Source organism: Nipponia nippon, unplaced genomic scaffold, assembly GCF_047370975.1.
Source record: "Nipponia nippon isolate SJK-2023a ecotype South Korea unplaced genomic scaffold, ASM4737097v1 scaffold_6, whole genome shotgun sequence".
NCBI classification, from domain to species: Eukaryota; Metazoa; Chordata; class Aves; order Pelecaniformes; family Threskiornithidae; genus Nipponia; species Nipponia nippon.
In genome coordinates, this window is record NW_028262380.1 from 78,382,348 (window position 1) to 78,405,654 (window position 23,307).

At 36.7% G+C, this 23,307-nt stretch overlaps 1 protein-coding gene across 2 annotated transcripts in view; it reads left to right on the forward strand.

The window, feature by feature from the left end:
* Positions 1-23,307, forward strand: part of PRSS12 (serine protease 12) — a 46,561-nt gene that overhangs the window by 10,353 nt on the left and 12,901 nt on the right. The window contains exons 3-11 of one of the 2 annotated variants that reach the window (XM_087736991.1): positions 1,348-1,526; positions 3,684-3,834; positions 8,460-8,638; positions 9,294-9,435; positions 10,406-10,602; positions 13,636-13,777; positions 19,899-20,104; positions 20,759-20,837; positions 22,926-23,048. In XM_087736991.1, coding sequence (XP_087593117.1) covers positions 1,348-1,526; positions 3,684-3,834; positions 8,460-8,638; positions 9,294-9,435; positions 10,406-10,602; positions 13,636-13,777; positions 19,899-20,104; positions 20,759-20,837; positions 22,926-23,048 — 1,398 coding nt within the window. The remainder of the gene's footprint in view (positions 1-1,347; positions 1,527-3,683; positions 3,835-8,459; positions 8,639-9,293; positions 9,436-10,405; positions 10,603-13,635; positions 13,778-19,898; positions 20,105-20,758; positions 20,838-22,925; positions 23,049-23,307) is intronic. The other variant, XM_087736992.1, reaches the window with a different exon arrangement.

A 23,307-nucleotide genomic window follows, 5' to 3' on the forward strand; every position in this document is an offset into this window, starting at 1 on the left:
AAATGCAATTTCAGCTTCTAAAAAATCAATGCTGTTCAAGTTAGCAACCAAATTACTTGAATATCTCCCTTTAGCACCCCATTCAGTTTGCACTTTCTCAATAAGCCACACAGTATGGCTGGCTTTATTGCCTTTCTAACATTTCTCTCAGTCACATACCAAAGTAGTGATTTTGTTTGCTACAAGCAGTAAGGGGCTTTTATAGCATACTTGCACTGTGACATTCCTATTTAAGACTGCTAGCCAGAACTAAATTTAAGCTGTTTTATAATGTTCAATACTAATCTGGACATACCATGCCAACTTATAAAAATATGAGGATTAGATGAGATAAAAGTTCAGCCATCTGGAGGCCATGATTTTGCTTATGACTTCAGCTGTCTATGTGCAATATCTCCTTTCCTCATTTTCATGTAAGTTCTTTTTGCCTTCCATACCCTAAACATTTCAGTTGAACAAGACCACTATTAGCAAAAGTAGTTCAGTGATACAGGTGAATGGTTTGGTCTTTTCAACAGAAATGGCTGAAATCTGAATCCAGGCCAAAAAGCCCAAGCAAACAGTAGTTGAAAGTTTCTGTTATCATGCATGTTTGGCAGAAATTTGGATCTATATCCCACAAGGTGAACTCACTAGGTATTGTTGGTGCTTTTCAGGTGCTTCCATCTATCTGTTCCTTTGATTTTACAGTATTTGGGCTCTGGTTTTAATTTAATTTTGTTGGGCATTACATGGAAAAAAAGATGGCTCAGTAATTGTCGCTGTAGATTCAGTATGGGAAGGAAAGGAAGCTGTTTATAAATGCTCTGGATGGATGGGAATGGCTGAATAGAGAATAATGGACACAGACCTGATCTAATGGAGTATGAGGTGGTTTCGCTGTCCCATGGTCACAACCATATTATATGACATGTGTATGGGCAGAGCACTGGTACATTTTAATGGAGTAAAGGAGAGGATAAGGGTGACAGGCCTGTTAGCATTACCTCTCCTGGAAGTATAACTGCAGCGGGACGGTACTGTAGGTTCACCTATGGACTGTGGACTCTGTTGATTTTTGTAGTTAAGAACCGGGAGAACAGGAATGTAGCTGGCCCTGCAGCAACACAGGCCGTTGTACTAAAATATCCCACAACAAAATGGTGAGAACTGGGTCACATCTGTTACTTTTCTTTGTGCAGAAGACAATGCTGAACTGTATGAAAATGTGATGAATTTACACTGCTGAAGAAAGCTTTCTTTTCTACTCCAAGATTTATATACGAGAAAATGTTCCACTTCCCCTCCTCCCACTCTAATGTCCTATCCTGATTATTATTATAATGTCCTATCCTGATCTCCTTACAGTGAAAAAGGTACAGCAAAACACATACCATTTTCTGGACTGGGCCTTATTCCTGTTTACTGGAGTGAAGTGCGTTGTCGTGGTGATGAAGAAAATATACTGTTATGTGAAAAAGACATCTGGCAGGATGGGACATGTCCTCAAAAAATGGCAGCTGCTGTCACATGTAGCTCTTCCCTAGGTAAAAAAAAAATACATACGGTTTGGTTAGCTCCTTACCTTATTTAAATAGAAGCAGTAATAATTACTCATTATTAAATGAGAAAAAAATATTAAGACTTCTTGGAACAGGAAATTAAACAGACTGAATCATCGCATCATTAACTGTTTCAAATCCCTCTATGCTGTGCAAGCAGCAACTAGCTGAACCACTTTTTACCTTTTCATAATCAACAAGCAAATTATTGCTTTGAGATGTAGGTTGTGAGAAAGGGTGAAGCAGTGAGAATCTCTGGCTGTAAAAGTAGGATTGCTTCCCCCCCCTGTTTTTTTAAACTTTTTTTTTTTTTTAAATATTTATTTATTAATTTATTTGTCTACTCGGAGGTTGTCTTTGGTAGCTACATATGCTACATGTCAATTTGTTAGCTTTTCTTGAACAGTAGGGAGGAGCAGTAATTTCACAAACAGGCTATGCCTTCTCCTTCGGTACGGAAGTGTTGGGATGACATTCCTTACTGTGAACGTGGACGACATCACACAAGGAACTGCAAAGTTTTTGCCCTGTTCTGTGTACATTTAAAACAGGTCCAAGTTTTCCTAGCTGAAGATTGCTGCCTCACACATCACTCACATAAGTCAAAATTATATTGTTAGGAAAAAAAATATGAGTAACGTTTTCAAGATATTTCAGATTATTTTAAGGAACGTCATAAACGGCAACTGAATGGGTAATTATGCCATCAGATTTACGATATTGCTGACCTCAAGGAAGGCTAGGCTGGCAGTGCTGAGGAGCTGGCAATGACAATCTCTTCAGTTGTAAACAAAACGTGTATGGCTGCAGCCAGCTCCGTGCTGCCTTTTCTCTCCCACTTACATTCCTATCCAAAGGCAGATGCATTTTTGTCCTAAAGCTCCACTATTCATGAGGACTATTTTGACAAATGACTTTTAAAAAATGATTTTGGTCTTAATTTAGAAAACTATAGTGTAGAGGAAAGGGAGAATCTTTTTAAGCTAGGAGACAAGTTGAAGGACCAAAGCAAGAGAAACAGTTTTGCCTAAAGAAACTGAAAACTATAAATTTCCACATTATACTTTTAGATCATAAGGTTTTCCTTCTGCTTATGGACATTTTCACCAGAAAACTTTGTTTTGCTTCAATAAATTTATTAAAGGACTGTTGTCTGTTTCAATAATGCTGAAAGGAAGTTTATCAGTAATTTAGAGTCCAGGATATCTGAAATTAATTAAACTGATTCTGAGTTTCAGCAGACTAGATGAAGCTTTCACGTTCTGCAGGTTCTACTGCAACTAGCCTTTTTAAATAATTACAGAAAAACAGATTTCATACTGGTGAAATAGTAAGATGAAATTGGAGAAATTGCCCTCAGTTTTCTTTTTTTAAGCCAAGAAATAGATGCAATAGTACCATTAATTGGTTGGAAGGCCTACAGAAAAATTAACCACATTTTAAATCATTCAGACGTTAGATACAGTGAAACTTTAAAATAACCTTTTAAATACTAGAGCAATTATTTTTTTATATGGTTTTAAGCTGTTTCCGTTATTATAGCTTTATGCAGAAGTGATGTTTTCACGACAATTTCTTGCTGGACCAGAAAAGGGCTAATGATTTGAAAAGACCAAAAATCAAACTGTACCTCAGGAACAGGAAGGGAACAATACTTGCACAGTTAAAGTGAGACTCCACAGTCAATGAGATTTCACTGCTCTCACTGGAATTACCAAAGGAATGAGAAAACAGGATAAATTTCTACTTCTGTGGCAATGAAAGAATTTTTGCTTCCCAATTCAGATTTTACCCTCTGGGACCAAGCCTATACAGAGCCAATTTTGCTCTTACTGGTAGAAATGCAGATCTATTGACTGATTGTACAGCCCTAAGTATCTGTGAATGCTCTGACACTTAAGTATGTGTCCAGCTCAGTATGGTTACTTGTCTGTGTAACATTCTTCAGCTACTGAGAGTAGAGCTTAGGGGAACTAATTTTTAAGAAGTTTAATTTCAGATTTTCCATCTAACTAGAAAAAATAATGTGCGGTTCTTGAGTGATGCCAGAGAAACCATTGAGACGTCTTAGTTTTTCTTTACTATCAGGATAACATTTTGGGAAAGAAATGACCTTTTCCTATATTCTGTGTTTGATCACAGCCCCTGTCTTTACTCCAGTCCGGCTGGCTGGTGGGAACAACGCTTACGAAGGAAGAGTAGAAGTCTACCATGCTGGCCAGTGGGGGACTGTCTGCGATGACCAGTGGGATGATGCAGATGCTGAAGTCGTCTGTCGGCAGCTGGGCCTTGGGTTTGTTTTTCTACATATTTTCTACTCCAGCAGCAAAGCAGGAGAGTTAGCCAGATACATAGCTTGGAGTTGTCAAAAGATGCTCCTTTAAAATCGCATTAATACTCTGAAGCAGTAACTAAGTTTATTTATAGAAGGTTCAGGTACAGTGCCAATACTTTCAAGTCCCTGGCACTTTGATTTATAGGATCCAGTTTTCAGTGTCATATGGTAGGGACAATTTTGTCTGTAGGACAGACAAAGGATGTGTCTCAGAATAAATGCTGACTTTTTAGTGAAAACTCACTACAATTTCAGTAAAGTTTCAATCAAAAACCCTATGTGAAGAAAAGGAAGTTGCTTTGACTGTTAAAATCCTTACATCCATTTTACCGAGGAGTCTAACGGCTTCCTTGCTTTAGAGTAAGAGCACTACTTTGTCAGAAAGGATATGGTTTTTGGCATGCCTGTGAGAATCTCTCAAGATTTGTTTATGTAACGAGTCTCTGAAGATTGTCAGTTTGCATATACTGAGTAGAGATCTGTTTGAAGTTCTGACAGTTAAGCTTGTCAGCGATTCTGTCTGAACTAAGCATGGTCCACAATATAGTCACAGCAGCAGAACAGGATTTTCTTGCTCCTCTTCTGAACAGCCGGGGGTGATTTTGATACCGCATAGAAGATAACTATTCAGTATCTGAGGAAAGATGCTGCAGAAGTGGGAGGCAAAGAGGAGAACTGCTGGATCAGAGAGGAAGGAGATGGGGACAACTGGGATGAAAGGCCAGATGGGCTGAAGAGGGAAAGAACTAGGAGCAAGATGCAAAGATACTAAGATGTAAACCCAAGGAGGAAAAGGGGATTATGTCTGAGACAGACTGGATGAGAACTAAGCAGGTCAGCGCAGAGGAGACTGGAACAGAACTCACCTGGTCAACCCTGCTGGGATTATGATGAATTAAAAGAAGTGGCATTGAAGGTAGCGAGCTTTGTGGCATTAATGGGTGGCCCCCCGAGTATACTTGTTTTGTAACGTGAAGCAGAGGCCTTGGACTACTGGTGCCATCCAAATTAGCTCCAAAGGATGAGAACTGTGCAGTACTTAAAAAGCTTCTAGATCTCCTGGTGAGCCATGTGGGAATCAACATGCTCCTCTGACATCAGATTTTCATTTTCCCACAATTTATTTTCTGCTATATTTCTATATTCCAGTACATTTTCAATTGGGAATACCTAATAGAAAGTCTGTCTTCTTACAGGCCTTTTCTGCTTTTGAATTGGGCCACTATTAATAAGTTTGGGGAGCTTGTAAGCTATGTTTTACATTTCTATATACTAATGACAAATGTCATGCTCTTAACCTGCCTCGTTACTGATTACAGTAAAACATTTGATTACTTATATTTAATGTTCAGAAACTGCAGTTCCGAGATGCTTCTAATTTGATTTGTTTTTCTGAGTAAATAAATTGTATTAAGATGGTGATAAGTCTTTTAAAAATATGTCTAGAGATTTACAGAATTTCTCAAGTAATCAAAATGCCTTGAAAAATGTGCTCATTACTGTGAAGTGCAATTTTACCAACAGTGGCACTAGAGAGGTTATGAAGTAATAAAAATAATCTAAATTTGCATAGTGTTAATCCGTCTGGAAATGTGCCACAAATTGTAAAAGTAAAGCATCTCAGTATCCCACATCCTTTCAACTTTTCTGTAGCACTCCTATAAAACTTCAGAATATTAATCTACCATTAATAGGTGAAAAATGATAATTTATTTTATTATTTGGTTTCATAAATACTTTTTGCTTGATACAAATTGCCCTTGTTATAGCAATGGGATATGTCGTCTCTGCTTTATCGGAATGTCAGAGAATCTTACTAGATTATGGTATAATTTGGTTTTCAACATTCAGAGTAGTCAAGCATTCTCTCTTTGATTTCTGCCAGCTTCTTAATGAATAAGGATTTTTTTCTATACATTTGTACCAGCATCAGAATTTAAAAAATACAAGAAATGGAAGCTATGTACGAAAAGTTTCTTTTTGTGTAAAGTTTGTATATATGCAAATGCTACTCAGCAAACTTAAATGAAGATAATTTATCTTCTACATATAAATGTTCCAAAGTATAATCATCTTAAAAACTACCAGTAAACCAGGCTGTCTGTAATAAGCCTATAATATATTTGGGGTAATATTAATAAAAATAAGGATCCTGAAAGTCGGCTCTTCAGTCCATATTTATTCAATTCTACAAAAATAGCCTGAAGTGCTGAGAACTCACAGAGCCCATCGTGGTACATCAGAAAGACACACTGGAAACCCAAGGCATCTTTATTTATTTAGATGCTTAAATATAAATGGGATACCTAGATTTGAAATAAGTATTACCCGTAGCGTATCCTATGGATTATATTTTCTTAGTTTCCTATATAGTCATTCAACCAGTTCAAAAAGCAGCTCTTTATGAAATACAAGAGATGGAGGACTTGGCTCTTTTTTGCGTTACCAGCATTGCAAAATACAAGTGTTCAGTAAATTAATGCTACACATAAAAATGCATGGTTACTTAACAAACTAAATGAAAGAATAGTAAGGGCAATCAGGAGATGTTTGCAAATCTCAGGGGAAAATATAATTTCCAATCTATTAAAATTCTTCTTTGCATTGCTAAAGGAAAAAAATTAGACCAAGATATCTGTTAATATGTTATTTGGAATTAGGAAAGTCATTCAGAAGAAAAGGTAATATCTCATTAAAAATCTCTCTCAAAAATAAGGTAATAACTTCAGACTGAAGCTATGTGTTTTGCTAAAATGTTGCCTGCTGAGTGAGGATATTTTTGGTTTGCTTACCTGCTTCTTTGAAGCAATTGAAGATTATAAGTCTTCTCCCTTCTGAGTAAGTAAGACCTGCTTTTTTATATTTTCCATGTTCTCCACCACTTGAAGAAGGCATCTGGTCATCAAAGAAACAGTCTGAAAATTAAAAGTGCATTTTCAAGATTAATGAAGCACATTAGCTTGAAAATATTAAAAACAAGTTGATTTTGAACAAGATGAAAATGCAAAACACAGATTATTTAATTTACCTTTCTTGTGTGTGCTTTTATTTACTGAGCATTACCATCTACACAGCATCTACCATGAATTTCCACATCCTTCCTTTGTATAGAATTTTTTCCTGATCCTAATTTCATTTTTATAAGCCTTACTGTTGTCATTTTTCCCATATCCCTTTACTGTTTATCAAGAATTTTTATGATTGCTAGTTGTAAATTTAGTATTGTTTTCCTTTTAAAAAAAGGAGAGAACAGAGATTGTTACGTATTTATACAAAGCACTAGAAATGAAATCCACATCTATCTAAATCCATACATGGACTAATGAGTCAGTGCCTTAAAAACATAAACTACTGCAACTTACATTAACAAACAAAAAAAAAATCACAGCAGTGTACTATTCTGACACACAGTTACAAAGGCCAGTTAAAAAGTTTGGATGATTACATCCCAAAACAAAATAGTCAAGACCTGTCATATTTTCAGTATAAGCTGAACATGCCATTCCTGTTAGGTGTTGCATGACAATATATGGCAGGTAGTGGAAAACTCTCTTTAAAGCAAATTAATAATCAGTATAGAGCCCTGCACCCAAACAGGATGTTAATTAATTTAAACTAATCCTTTAGATAGGTAATTCACTATAGTACAAAATTTAGATAGACATTTCAATCTTACAAGTTGAAAAAGACGACAGATATTGAGAATACTCCTATAAAAACTAGACTGGATATATGAACAGAGAAACTATTGAGCTGAAAGAAACCAAACCATGAAAAACATTTACATATGAAAGACATGGTATCCTAAATAGAACTGGAAAAATCCTGATAGATCATCAAGTGTTAAACACTGCATAATTTCTGTAATGCTGAAACAATGGACCATTTTCAGTTGATGTAGGTTTTTGCGCTCAAAATCCTCTACGCTGACATAAAGAGTGTAACACACACAAGGCGAGTCATTGATCTGCTTTCTGTTCTTATTTCTACCACTGATTGGTGGTATGACTTGTCAAGTCACTTAAGATCTCTTTGCTGTGGTTTTTACATGACTAAATGGGGAACAATCACTTTTATCTGCCTCATCTGGGTATTTGAGATTTGATTAATGTGCTTTGAGGACAACAGATGAAAGTCACTGTAGAAATATATATCGGATTATTTTTACTACATATAAATATTAAATGAAATTAAAATTAGAATCCTCATACCCAAGCTGTACATCCATAATCTCTTCTAGGAAAGTTATGCTTAAAAATCAAAAGGGACAGAAAAGGAAAATGTCATAGATACAAACCAATAGAAATTGATGTTCTAAATATGTTCAAACCGTGGAAGTGTGGAAACAGTATGTTTACGTTGCTCCACAGCCTCAGCTGAGACTGAAGTTGACTGTGGAACCACATCCCATGACATGACATGACATAATGCGGGCTGTGTTGTCAGTTACCAGTGCAGTGGCTATTTAGGCAGTCCCATCTGCTATTTTAGAAGCTGGCTATTCAGCATTTTAGCTCTTCCTAGTGAGTCCCAGACTCTTCGGCTTGCTTGTTCTTGACTGGGTGTTTGTTGTGTTTCGACAGGGGTGTTGCCAAGGCATGGAGCCAGGCTTACTTTGGAGAAGGCTCAGGCCCTGTGCTCCTGGATGAAGTGCGGTGCACGGGAAATGAACTGTCTATAGAACAGTGTCCAAAAAGCTCCTGGCGAGAACACAACTGTGGTCACAAAGAAGACGCTGGTGTTTCCTGCACACCTGTCACAGGTACTTCAGTTAACAATAATCACGCAGCAAAACAGTGACGAATGCAGAGTTCACAGCTCCAGAAAGAGAATTTTTAAAGTTTGCAGACGCACAAAACCCCACAGTAATAAAGTGTTCTGGCAGTATCAAAATGAACCAGCTGTTGGCTATGGAAATTTTACAGGTGCAGAAAATCTCATTATTCAACATAAAGCCTTGGTTCCTCAGGAACATGCTAACTGCCACTTACTAGGCGGGGCTGCCTTAATTGTGTATCACATCTATCAATGGCAGTAAGCAATTCAGCGTAAAAGCAATGGGAAATAACAGAATATACAAAGAAAAAGATAAGGTGTATATACAGTGAAATCACGTAATCAGAACCCACTCCTGTGGACTTGGCACATAATAAGGGCTTGGGGGATCAGTATCTTGTGCTATTTCTCTTGCGCTTAAGCAATTGCATTACGCAACACTTCACAGCTGACCGGGTGCATTATGGCATTTCTTTGATCTTCTCATTAAATAACACCTAGTGGTCAGCACTAGATTTAGTAGTCTAATATTCTGATCAGATGCAGTAAATGTAATGTTATTAATTTTGTTTTAGAACAATAATTGGACCTAAGAAAAACTGATTCTTGTTTTTGTTTTTCCTTACTTGTTAATGACACAGATGGTGCATTAAGACTAACAAGTGGGAAAGGCAGTCATGAGGGACGCCTGGAGGTCTATTATACTGGGCAGTGGGGCACAATCTGCGATGATGGGTGGACAGAGCTGAATACACAGGTGGTGTGCCGGCAGCTGGGATTTAAGTAAGATTACTTGATATTAGATATCTGACTCTGACTTGACAATGATGACAAACATTTACATGAACCCTACGTTATTCAAGAGTCTGTTTTTTTAATATTAGCTGAGTGCTTCAGAGAAACTGCTGAGTTAAAATCCATTAAAGCCTGCTTCCCTCAGTCTCAAAGAGATATTTATGGCCTCAGTTTAGGCAGAAGAAAAAGCTTCAACTGAGGCTGTGATTCAGCAGCGTTTATTTACAGAGTTCCTTCCAATCATCTTTTTGGCTAACTGAGATCAGTGCATATGCTATAGAGAAAAACTGTTTTGTTGTATTCTATTTTGCCTATAAAAGTTTGATTCTTCAAAATCTTTGCTTGTCAAACAGTCATTAAAAATCACAGACATTTTCAAGGAATAAGTCCTTCTGGATCTAGCTCAGAAAACCCCACAGTCTGGCCCTGGAACACTGTTATCTATTGAAAAGCATATTTTAGAAAAAATCTCAAGGGTTTCTTGCATTCGCTACTTTTCGTACTGACTGTGGCTACACAGTTACACTCTCACTAGGTGATTGTTGTCTTGCCTTCAGATTGTAACAGCTCACATTCAAAAAAGAATTTTGTCTCATTTTTCCCCAGACTGTGACGTTTAAATGTATATATACTAAGAACATGCTTTAAGTCTCAAAGTCAGTGAGACAGCCATATGCTTAGTTGAAGGGAGGCCTTAATCAAAGGTGTTACATTCTCAAGTTTGTATTAATGTAACAGTAATTCCTTAAAAAAACATTACCAAAGAAGCAGCATATGATACTCTTATTGAGTTTAATGCTAACTGAACCTGCTCTGTCATGTTTAACACTGTTTACTGTTACTACTTGAGAAATCTTTATTTCTTCAGAAATAATTTATTTCCTTCCTAGTGCTTAAGTATCACGTGCCCTCTGATCACTGGGGACCAACATGTTATGTATACGTATGTGTTATGCAGGTATGGAAAAAGCACACCTGAGAGCTACTCAGAAGGAAGCTCTGGGCCCATCTGGTTGGATGATGTCAGCTGCTCAGGGAAGGAGACAAACCTTCTGCAATGCTCAAGGAGAGAGTGGGGAAAGCATGACTGCAACCATCAGGAGGATGTCAGGCTCATTTGCCATCCAGATAACGACAGCCATAAACTCTCACTTGGTAAAGCACCTCTTTGGTAAAGTCACAGTATGAGTATTGCGGTGGATGCAGATCTGAGCAAAGTATAGTATACTTAAGTAAAGGAATGTAAATAGCCAGAACACTAAAGATCAACACAAATTTGTAAGGTAACAAAATCAGATTCCAGAGATCCTGTTCTCTCAATCTTCACCACATTTTAGACCTATTCAGCACTTCCTAATGGTATACTGCATTTCATGCAGCACTCTCCAAGTTTTAAGTAACTGTCTCATGCTGTTGCATGAGCCATACCCGAGCACTGAGGAATATAAATCAATAGTATATCCTCCTATGGCCTTACATCCTGACAGTCTGAAAAAAGAGATATGGAGAAAGAGGGGAAGTTCAGAGATAGCAAAAAGGAAGAGTGAGAAGCATGAAATTATTTCTGTATTACTATTGCCTATCATTTTTATTGTGCCTGGGTGAATGGGCCCCACTTGCTGACCAGGACAGAATGATGCTACAAACACAGATCAAAGAGCCAGTTCCAATGTCAAAAAGCCTACAAACTTGTATGAAAAAAGAATAAAAAGACAGGTAAGAAATGAGAGAAAAGTACTAATTACATAGCGGCACTGTAGAACAAAATATATACAAATGAATTCCAAAGATTCCTAAATCCACATGTAGATAATTACACAAGAATTCTGGCTATCAGAGATGCACAGTAAAAATTACAGGGGAACAACGGGCTGCTCAGCAATTCTGAAAAACAGTTTCATTTTTAAAGTTTTGCTACATACGAAGTTTGTAGCTTGTCAGTAGGTAGCCTCTTACAAAATTGTTGCCAATATTCTTTAGTTTACCCAAGTTTTTTTTAGGCAATTTTGAAATTAGATTTATAACTAGTGGAGCTGGATTCACAGCTTCTACTGAAATGTAAGGGATTTGTATGCCGGGTGCCTGAAGTTCTCTGGAAATCATAGACTGAAGGTCTATCCTGCAAACTAAGACATGGATTTACTGCATGACATTGCTACCTGTTATAACAACAATGAGCACTTCCACATGTACTTTTCTAGTCTCTCCCTCCATAGTCTTTTTCTTTACAGCCTTTTGACCTCTCACAATCCAATGAATGTTTTATGTTGCAGTACAGTTCCATTATGTGTAGATGATGTCAAATCACATTTGGTAGAAAGAATTTTCTCAGACCAAAAATAACAGGAATTCAAATCATGACTGCTGTCTTTACAGATGCAAACCATCTGTGCTGCTTAGCTCAAATTCCTATAAAATATAATCTTAGCTGAAGGAGGTCTGGTTCAGTTAAATGCATCCATATGGTAACATTCTCACATCCCCCATTACCAGAAAGTTATATTAATTTTGTGCTCATAAATATATATATATATATATTCTAAAGCGCAGGAAGATGAGATAACAGTAAAATAGCTATACTGTATCATTAATATCCCATGCCTCTAGCTGGGTAATGTAAGTATAATTTTTACCTAAATCATATTCTTCCAGAATAACACATCATTTCAACAAGAAAATGAAGACAGTGTATCTGATGTTTCCTACAAGATTTCTGATTGGAAAGTGGACAAAGACTCTAGTGCTACTATTTACTTCCCAGCATTTGAAAAAGCCTTTTTTCTCCCTGTAAGGATTAATTCAGTGGAAAAATATGAGAAATTAGTAGATGATATGACTTGACAAAATACAGACATTAAGAAACCCTAAAAATGAGATAGATTACACTACAATAACTACAACAACATTTGCTCAGTAGGTAAGATCATGACAATGTAGCTAAACAGAAAATTGGTAAAGTTAATTCATGTAACTGTCCAGACAGTATGAATTCCAGTATAAACAATACACTTTAAATGGCATTTGAAGGAAACAGACTTTAATTTTGTTTTCAAATCTTTCCTCTTTTAATTAATTAATTAGGCCAGATTTAACTAGCTCTGATCCAGAGTAAGTTTTGGTATACAAAAGTTATTCATACCCTAAATTAATCTGAATTAAATATCAAATGCAAATGTCTCAAAATGCTGCTTTATTTAAGAGCGTAATTAAGTAATTTCTCATCCTTACAGATTTAGAAAAGATTAGAAACAGGTTAGAAGAATGAGGAACGGGCTTTGCAATTATTCTAAAAAGAAACTCTCGTTAGTGTATTAAGGATTATGAAGTATGACATACTAAAAGATTTAGAAGGTGATTCTCACTTTAACATTATGAAGAGGCCTCAGAGGAATTCATAACTGTTTTAAGGCTACTTGCATTGCTGGCATGCTATAAAGGAGTTTTAACATAAGTGAGAATCAAATATGTACTTTGCTTAATGATTCAAAAATAATTACAGGCCAAGCACGGAATGAACCATGATTAATTAAGTCTGACTAATCCACACAAGTGAGATTTTGTATTACAAACATATCTGAATAAGCAATCAATTTAAATTGCTAGAAAAACAATCACACATTAGTCTAGAATAACATGCTGTAGAACATTATGCTGTCACACAAAATACGCTACAGAACACCATGCATAACGATAAGTAATAACTGAAGTACAACACAATGCTGCACTTTTTTGCCGAGGCAGTGGTTAAGAGGAGCGGTAGCAACCAGTTTGAGAATGGATTTGTGAATGGAGATACAGTTAAATTCACCCATAAAGTTTCTGCAAGGAAAATGTGTCCAGCTTGTATGGGTATCATATAAAAGATATCGCGGGTGTTTTCTGCCTTTAGGGGGAATTGTTCTATGCCCATTGTGGTCAAATTCTGAGCTATGTCACATATTTGTATGAAATGAAGGTAGCAGATGAACTCTGAAGTTCAAAATACAGTAGTATTTCATATTTGTCTCATAATTTGTACAAACTGCTTCCTTTTGCCAGCCAGGAAAAATATGACTACTTTAACAGCTGATATTAGGCTTGTTGAACATAAACATCAGTTGACCCTATTTACTAAACATGATGAGAATGACTTAAAGTACTAGTTCTTGCTTCTGTTGTTGTGAGTTGACAGCAATAATTTGTTCCCAGGTCCTCCCATCAGGCTGATGGATGGTGAGAATAAGAAGGAAGGACGTGTAGAGATTTTTATCAATGGCCAGTGGGGCACAATTTGTGATGATGGATGGTCTGATAAAGATGCAGCTGTAGTCTGTCGACAGCTTGGCTACAAGTAAGAAAACTCATTAAGCTGTTTCTCAAGTTATCTGTTTGCTGTATCTAAAAATGTTAAGTTTCTGCAACCGAATATCACTAACATATGTCTGATAACACAATATATGCCTTTTAAAACTTGTCTGTTTGGCATTTTTTTAGAAAAGTGTATTTATAGTTGTATAAGAAGTAGTAAGGCTATGTCTTCAAAAGGAGTATTCATTAACTAGCATAACTGGGAAAAGGAATTTTAATATTCAAAGGCATGTCAGTTTGACTGGCAACTGAAATGCAAGTTAATGCTAGTTATTCAATATTTTTTTAGAAGTTAAATATTCAAAATTATTAAGCTATTGACTAAATACTGTATTTTATTTGTCATTTATGGTGCCACATGTCTATATGATATAAACATATTACACCAATTTTTTGGCTTTTTTTTTTTTCCCACTTAGTTGCACTAATGTAACTGAGAATTTGATTTAGTGTATCTGCTCTATGCTCTTTGCCACTCGAACTGTTCTTAATTTACTTCTTTCACCTTCAGCTTTCAGATTTCTAAACGTTTTTAAAAAGTTAGAGTGAAATTTCTAATTTGGAAAAAATGAGGGAAACTAATACTAACATCTAGACTAGCACAGATGATTACATATTCTGTGAACTATGTAGATTCTCTGTTTTGTTTCTGATTTTGTGTGAGAGCTCTGTGTTTCACCACACTTAAGTGACAATTTTCATTCATATAACAATTTCTATATTGAGTCATCTTTAGTCAACACAGAAAAACTTAAAAGAACTGAAATTCTAGTGCTTTAGCGATTTGATGTAACAGTATACATAGAAAAACCTTGGGGAATTTAAAACGCCTTTTTCATTACATTAGCAAAGAATACACGAATATTCAGAAGCTAGACTTGGTTTACCACAGTTTACTGAAATTGTCTGGAATTTGGCTAAAATTTCAGGGGTAATGGTTGTATTGTTTCAAAAAGCTTTTGAACTGTTTTCATTGAAAGGTATTATTTTCCATATTGTTAATATTTATATTTTGTGAACCTTAATGATGACTTTGCAATCCTTATAGCTTCTAACGTAACTGTTACAGTTTTCAATGAAATATAGCAACAGGTCACTGTCCACCACCACAAGGTGTGGATATGATTTCTGCAGATTCAGATGTAGGCACACCACCTACTGAATTCCTAGTTTCACCTTTTTTTTCCTTCATTTACTGATCTGGCTTGACTCGATGTAGCTTGGAGATTTGATAAAACTGTTATACAAAGGATTATGGCTTCGGCCTGCATGACAGTAATTCGAATAAGCTTCATTTAATACAGGAATAGACCTGACAGGGCAAAACCACCCTCTAATTAAAATCACCACAACGTATATGTGTCACTTTTGAACTAAGTTGCTTAATCAGGCTTACATCACTCATAAGCAATTTTTTTTCTGGATACCTACAAGCAGTAAAGATATAATAACTATAGGGCAGACATATAAATAGCAGAACTAATATGAGCTGAAAAATATCCAAAACACTAGTGAAATACAACAGGAAATGAGTGAAATGTCTTCTCTGAGTGTATCTGTAAAGAAATCTGGGCTTAAGAAATACAGATCATGTTATCTGTTTGCTGTATCTAACAACGTAAAGTTTGTGCAACTGAATATCATCAAATTATGTCTGAACGCATAATATATGGCTTTTAAAAATTGTCTGGTATTTGTTTAGTAAAGCATATTTATAAGTAGTAGTAGACTATGGCGTCAGAACTACAAAACTTGACTTGTGTTACCTCTCTGTGAATCATTCATTTAGTCTGCTTCATCCTCAGCCACTCTGGCCTGTTTTATGTCTCCCTCAGATGATCAAACTCAACCACTTATCCCCACCTTCTGTGTTTAAAACCCTGCAAGGACAGACAGTTGGCTGGATTCTCAATTTGTGTCACATCAGAATGGGGGGTTAAGATTATAGGATACAACAAAGCACATGTTTCCTGAAGGACTAGGGATAAACACATTTTAAAAATCTAAAATTAGGTTCCAGAAATTGGGACAGCTTGTCAGAAATGCTGGATCTTGGTGACCCTATGTCTAGACAGTTGCATTCCACAAACCTGACTATGCCGTTACGTGTACTGATGAGCTGGAATTGCTTCTCAGCCTAGGAGTTGATGCACAGATCTTTTTGCTGAAGTTCAAATTATATTCAGTGGTGACTTGACTGTTCCAAAGCAAGGCTGGGGCTTCTGGGTTCATGCACCTGAGCTAAAGGGCTGATGAATTTTGTTTCTTTAGAAATAAAACACATTATGACCTTTTCCCGTGAGGAATTCAAAAAGCACCTACTACTGAGGTTGACAGTAGTTTTCATTAAGACTGATCACAGAACTAAACAGTATCATTCCACTTCCTTTACAATGCTATGTTTAATTCTCAAGTCTTTCCTACTGGGGAACTGCATTCCTTGGGAAAAAAATTCACCCATTCATTATTACAAATGGGAGAAAAGACTGCCTTAAAAAGGAAGACTTGCATAAGCAAAGGGTAAACACTGAGAAAATGGACTGTTTTTCCTGCATGTATTATTCATATTGTCAATGCTTATCTGTACATTTATTTTACGAAATCTGCAACATTCTCAGCCATTTACTAGGGTTCATTATGAGACTAAAATAAGAAATTCCCTGAGTTGACAAAATCTCTAGGTTGAAAGCAATACTGGTTTTAAAGATGTCTCATTAAGCCAGTTTGTCAAATCCATGATTAATGGTAGAAACACATAATATAAAGTACATTAGAAAACAGCCCTACTAACTGGCTAAAACCAGTCATGAAAACATAAAAAAAATTAATAGCACCCTAATTGAAGTATATTTGTAGCAAGATAAACACTAAGAGAACACATACCTTTTCTGAAGTACTATCTACTATGTGACTGGGTTTAACATACAAAAGTATTTTGACAGAATGAGTCGAGCAAAAGACTGTTTTAGAAGCTCTTGCATTTTAGTGAATTAAGTGGTCCAATAAAATTAGACTCCTTTCATTTAGGACAGGCTTATAAGAATGCACATGTACAAACACACACGCAACAGATGAACAAATATCCTGCCACTAGTGCTCCAAAAATTATCTACTACAGGGGGAAAAAAAAACAGTTCTAGGGTAGTTGGTCATCTATACTAACTAACTGGATTTCCTGATTAACGGTATTATGAATAATAGTAATACTGCATCTGAAGAGCTCAGCATGTTATTGTGTATGGCCTTGTGTCTGAGAAAGCTAGGGGATAAGATCTGAAGCCACCCTTCTCTCTAGGGACAGATCTAAGCAAGCAAAAAGGTTGTTTCTTTGATGGTCATCTGTGCATAAGCAGCTGGCTTGGAAAGCAGCAATTAAGGGACACATACACCTTTGTTAAGGGTGGACTAAAACCAGCTGTAAGAGCACATTCCAGCACGTAACAAACACATAAGACTTAACACTTCTACATTTAGAGATTTCCTAATTATATGAAATAATTTTCTGTATTAAGCTGCACTCCTTGCTCTAGAACATCACAATTTTTACGTTTGTTTCCTGGCAGATGTTCTATTTAAACAGTGGTGGTTTTTTTGTTAAGAGTGGGTACGGACACCTTTCATAGCAATTACCAGCAAACTGAGAGATTACTGATGCACAGTAAGAGAGAGTGAGCTTTCATATAAAGGTATGAAGAGTCTCTGCAGTCCAAGTCCCATGATTCAGTTCATGTCAATGCATGATTGCAATCCATACGCACTAAGTCGCGCCCCCCCCCCCCATCTTTGTCTCTCTACATCTCTTTCACCTAAAATATTTACATATATGACCTCATAGATGTCAGAATATTCTTTGAGATTTATCTGGTAAGCTAACGGAGGAGAGTGCCCTTACTAAGTAGCCAGTAAGTCTGCAGAGACAATTCTATACTAAACTGCAATAAATACTTCTCTGGGAAAGGCTAAGAATACTGTGGTGATTCACAACAAAGTTTTTTTCAATATCCTGAGGAACTTTAGACCAATGCCCTAAAGCAGAAACCTTGTTGTTTGACACAGAGATACCAAAACCAGGTAAGAATTTGCAATGAATGCCTGTACTGTCTCACTGTTTTGTAATAGCATACATGAACACATCAGCTGCCCACAGGTACTGGAGAGCTGGACATTTCTTCGTAGTTACCTGTAATCAGAGAACCATTCACAAAGGCAAAATATTTCACAAAGGCAAGAAGAGACGCGTTGCTTGTGACTGACAAGTTAAATCATTAGGCAAAGATTGTCCTATACTGGTTCCAAAGTCAGTTAAGGCTTTGGATTATCTGGGAAATACATGCTAGCCATGGAAATTAAAAATGTGTAAGGACAGTTAACCTTGTGGTATCATCTCTGTCAAATGTTTTACATGCTTCTCTTTCCTGGCTTTTTACAATTCATGCATTCTAACCAACATTCCCTACTTAGAAAACTGCCGCCTACCTTTCAGTACATAATAAAAAAATCCAAACAGGCAAGGCTTTCTATGTGCAAGTTTGAAAAAGGAGGAAGCTTGTATGTATTACTTTCACGTTTCAATTATATGGATATGGGCAATTGAGGGCTGGATTCTTTGAGTTTGATCCAGCCACGCTTCTAGTATGAAGAAGCTTTGAAAATGGTATGACAGATCAAAATTCCTCCCCAACAGAGAATCCCTAGCTGATGAAGGGACATAAATTCTTTATGCCATTCTCACCTATGTTCCCCAACACCGCGGGTATTAAGAGAGGTATAAAAAGAGGTTTAAAGGGAGAGAAACACTTTCTTGCTAATACATTTTCATTGTTAAACTCTCTTTCTCTACTCCAGCATTTCACTGTACACAGTTACCCTTTTGTATACATAGAAGTACTGTCCTTCACAATATGCAATTATAAGATATCCTTTAAAATGGATCCTATGATATAGTGCAACATTTCAGTTATCTAGAATTCCGTATATTCTTACCACAATAAAATATCAGTAAATTGCTCTTAACTGATATGTAAACTTGTAGTTCAGACACACCTAGAGGTGGCTGTGGCTTTCTGCCCCACTCCTCTATATAGCCGGTTGGGTGGTCTCCCACTCATAATTCTTTCTGACTCTTAAACCATATACAACAAAACATCCGTTTATATATTAAGAAACATTATCCTAAGTAATTAAAAGTAATACTCTGTCACAAAAGTTACCAAATGAGATGCTTACGTGCACAATTCATGTTGTTTTTTTATTGTGTTTGTTCATCCACTCCCTCATTTGGGAAACAAGTTCATCATTCAAAAGAGGTCATTCACACAACTGACACTGCGGTCATTGCTGAAGCTGCATGGCACTACATACAAGCTATAAGGCCCAGGACTTCAAACCCTAATAAAATGTCCTAAGTCCAACATCTAAATACTTAGGTTTGATAGTTATACAAGCATAGGATTATCATACTGACCTTCTTTGTAAAGTGCCTTGAGGCCTATGTATGAAAATGCTACACAAGCACAAAGTATGGGGTTTGTCCCAGGAAAAGGTGGGAAAATGTAATTTCTTCAATTACGATACAGTTTTAGAACGCAACCGTCGGGTGCACTTTAAAAATGGCATGATAAAGAAATGTGTTAATAACTATGAAGAACTAATAGATCTGTAAATCACAGCTCCTACTACACTGCAAATATAGTGTATTTAACTGGCCCATCTTTCTGAGGGAATCAAACCAGAATAAATTATTTTTAGCATTCACAGATGCTGATTTTATATGAGGATTAAAGAGATTATGAAAAAGCAGCTTTCACATATTTTGCTTTACAGGTATTTGTAATGCCGTTACAATGTAAAATACTTTGCATAGCGCTTTCTATCTAGATACATAAAAGCACTTTTTAAACATTAATGAACCGTGGCAATTTTGTTACACTTTTTTTTTTTCTACTTACAGAGTAACAGAGGCAACGTTGCCATCAAGTGAACCAGTGACAGGACTTGGAATAAAACCTCAATGTTTTTCACTACTCACTCTGAAATATTTCAGTTGAGTACAATGTAGAATAATGCCTCAAAATGTTTAATAAAAAAATATGCTCTGTTTCCAGAGGTCCAGCTAGAGCAAGGACAATGGCGTATTTTGGGGAGGGCAAAGGCCCGATCCACGTGGATAACGTGAAATGTACAGGAAATGAGAGATCCTTGGCAGACTGCATTAAGCAGGACATTGGGATGCACAACTGCCGTCACAGCGAGGACGCGGGGGTGATCTGTGACCACCTAAGCAAGAAGGCCCCTGGGAACAGCAATAAAGGTGAAACCCCGTTGTGAGTGGCAGACCAACAGGTTTGGATGGGGAACTGTCACAGTAGGAAGAGACGGACGTAAGCAATCCCACCTCATAGTGGAAACAATTATATCAAAGAATTATAGAAGCAGAAGTGGTGGGAAATTCTCTTTGCTTACACTGTGTGATCTTATTGCTGTGGCAGCTGCGCGAAGGAATCATAAAGACTATTCAAATGATAGAGGGCATTAATCTACCGTAGTTTACAGCAGCCATGTTTGTTAAGTTGTATGAGGGATGTGAAAATGCAAAAAAACTAGGCAGCTACTTTCAACTTTTCAACGTATAGGTTATCTTCAGCTGAGGACTGAGACCTATATCGTATGCCAAGCTCTGCTTCCACTTACATGAAGTAAGGAAGAACCCTATAAAAAAATCCCACACTTGAGAAGCAAGGCACAAATGTGTAAATTGCTCTGTGATCACAGTCAAAAGATCTCAGCTAAAAAGAATTTCTGAGAGAATTCAGTGTATTTTCCCCCAGCAAAAACTGGTTGTTAAAAACTGCCATGAAACACAGAGTCACTTCACCCTTTGTGTTTTTTCTGGTTAACTCTCATTGAAGATTGGCTACTTTTCATTTTGAGTTTAATGCTGTCTACATCTCGCTTTCTGATTTAGATTCTCTTGCCTCTGTTTGTGGACTGAGGTTACTACATCGTCGACAAAAGCGAATAATTGGTGGGAAAAATTCTTTACGGTAAGTATTTGGTAAAGACAAGTAATTTTGCATATAAAGCTTCTAAGACATGTATTTGCCATAAGCAGTTTGCCTAATTTGTGGTTTTATTGCAGGTTTGTTTGTTTTTCTTTTGGCTTGTCATGAGGCAGAAGCAGATATATACTCAAAGCAAATTTGGTAGGAAATTAAAAAATACTCATTGATTAATACTTGCAGCACTAGTTGAAAATCTGTAGATGCTTATGGGTTTAGTCCTTGAGTGGGTTAAATTTCTTACTTTCAAAATAGCCATTTTACTTTTTTCAAAGGATATCTTGATATAAGGATGTGAGCTATATCAAGAGAGCTATGAATATAGTACAAGGCTTTAAATGCTACCTACACTGAAGAAAAGGCCTGGGTATGATTCACTGCCAAAGACCTGATTTTTCTTCACAAACTAGATGATGACACAGCTATAAAATGTGTGTTTATACACAACAAAGGGCTTTTTGTTAACACTTTGTTCTTAGCTTTTAATGACATGTTTACATTTAGTTAATATAAACAGATTAACTGACTACTACTACATGCTACGGTAGGAAGTATGGGCTTTAATTTCAGTAACCACAAAAAATATATATTCACAAAATCTTACAAAAGGGATTGTAAAAAATACACTTATAGCATCATTACATGTCATTGTGCAACCTATTTCAAAGTACATGCACAGCATCAATCAACCCATTTCAAAAAAGGCCCTGCCTAAGTGGAGGAGCTTCAAAGAACAGTAACAAGAGGGAGCCCATAAAAACATTTAAATGCAGTTAGACAGAGCAAAGTAGGATTATTTACCTTAGTAAAGAGACAAATGAGAATAATAAATAATGCATTGTAAAGAAAAAGAAGATCGAGAATTATTCTCTCAGAATATGTGTACAAAGGACGCTGGATGAAATGAAACAGCGACAAATAATGGACTGCACAATTAAGTCAGAGCAAGAAACTTGATCTCCTAATAAATAAGCACAGAGACATTAGATGAAGCAAAAAGGTGAGAGAAATCCAATAGTGCACTTAGAAACGCTTCAAAATCAAGAAAAAGAACATATGAACACTATCAGAAAAGGACTTATTGTCACAAGAAGTCATTAAGACAAAGAACCTGACAAAGTTCGAAAAGGAACTGGAGACATACATACATACCAGGAAATCCAAAGCTGTCTGAATTACCCCATTTTGGAAAGACATATTAAAACCCATCTTCCAAAACTAAAAAATGCCTAAATGGTTTTATGCTTTACGGGAAGTAAATTCCTCCACCTTACTTTCAAACATTTGGCACTGGCAACTCTGAGATAGGATGCTGGACTAGATTATCCTGGGCAGCTCTTGTACCTATTGAAGTTGACAGTAGTCAGAAAACACCTAAGCCTACCTGTTGCTTATTCTTGGATGTTGCTGTTGCTTACAGGTGCATCTCTCTTCCTCTCCCTTCTCTCTGATTCCCTACTTTGCTAATCTATTAAACTGGTGAAAAAGAATCCATCCTGTCTTCATAGGCCTGCAAATATGTATCCCAGATCTACTATACAAACCAGATGATCACAGGCTGAAAAAAGGTGCCAATCTATTACTTGTGGTTTCTACAGTTGCTTTATGCCTCTTGGTTTGCCAGCTTCCCTTTTCAAACAGCTCAGAACCGACAAAGATATTAACACAGACAGGAAAGGAAGCTGGGTTAAGCTTTTGAAGAAATTCCCTTCTTTCCCCTCTCCAGTTGACAGGAAATTTCTGGTTTGTTGACTTGGACGGTATTTGGCGAGGAACCCAGAGGATGTATTTTTGGCACAATGAATGCAATCTGAGAAGAGAAAATTAAAATAATTGACAGTGGGAGGAAGCACTCAAGAGTGCTGGATGCCCAAACAATCCGTAAAGTAATCCTGACCATTGTTAAATGGAATTCTGAATGCAGCAGGAATATAAATGTATTCTCAACTGTTACTCAATAAATAACATGGTTTGCAAGATATGCCAGTCACAGAAACTGAATAGGATTTACATTCAAGGTACCTTATTTTTCCATTGTTGTACCCTGAATGCAGTGTCTTATGTCCTCTTTAGGGGTGGCTGGCCATGGCAGGTTGCACTCCGACTGAAATCTTCTCATGGTGATGGAAGACTCTTGTGTGGTGCTACTCTCATCAGCAGCTGCTGGGTCCTCACTGCTGCACATTGCTTTAAAAGGTAGGTCTCTCTTCAATAGTGAAGTGTATCGTCAAAACTATTTTGTTGTTCTGGGTATAGGCAAAAACATTCCAGTTCAAGCCCACTGAAAACTGTTCCAAAGAGTTGCGTTGGCCTTTGGTTTAAAAAAATCCTACCAACCAACCTCCTTTTCCTCCAAATAAAAACAAACAAAACCCCCTAATATATTGAAATTATTCTGGGTGTCAACATTCATGAGATATATATTCACAACTTCAGCATTTCCATGAAAAAATAT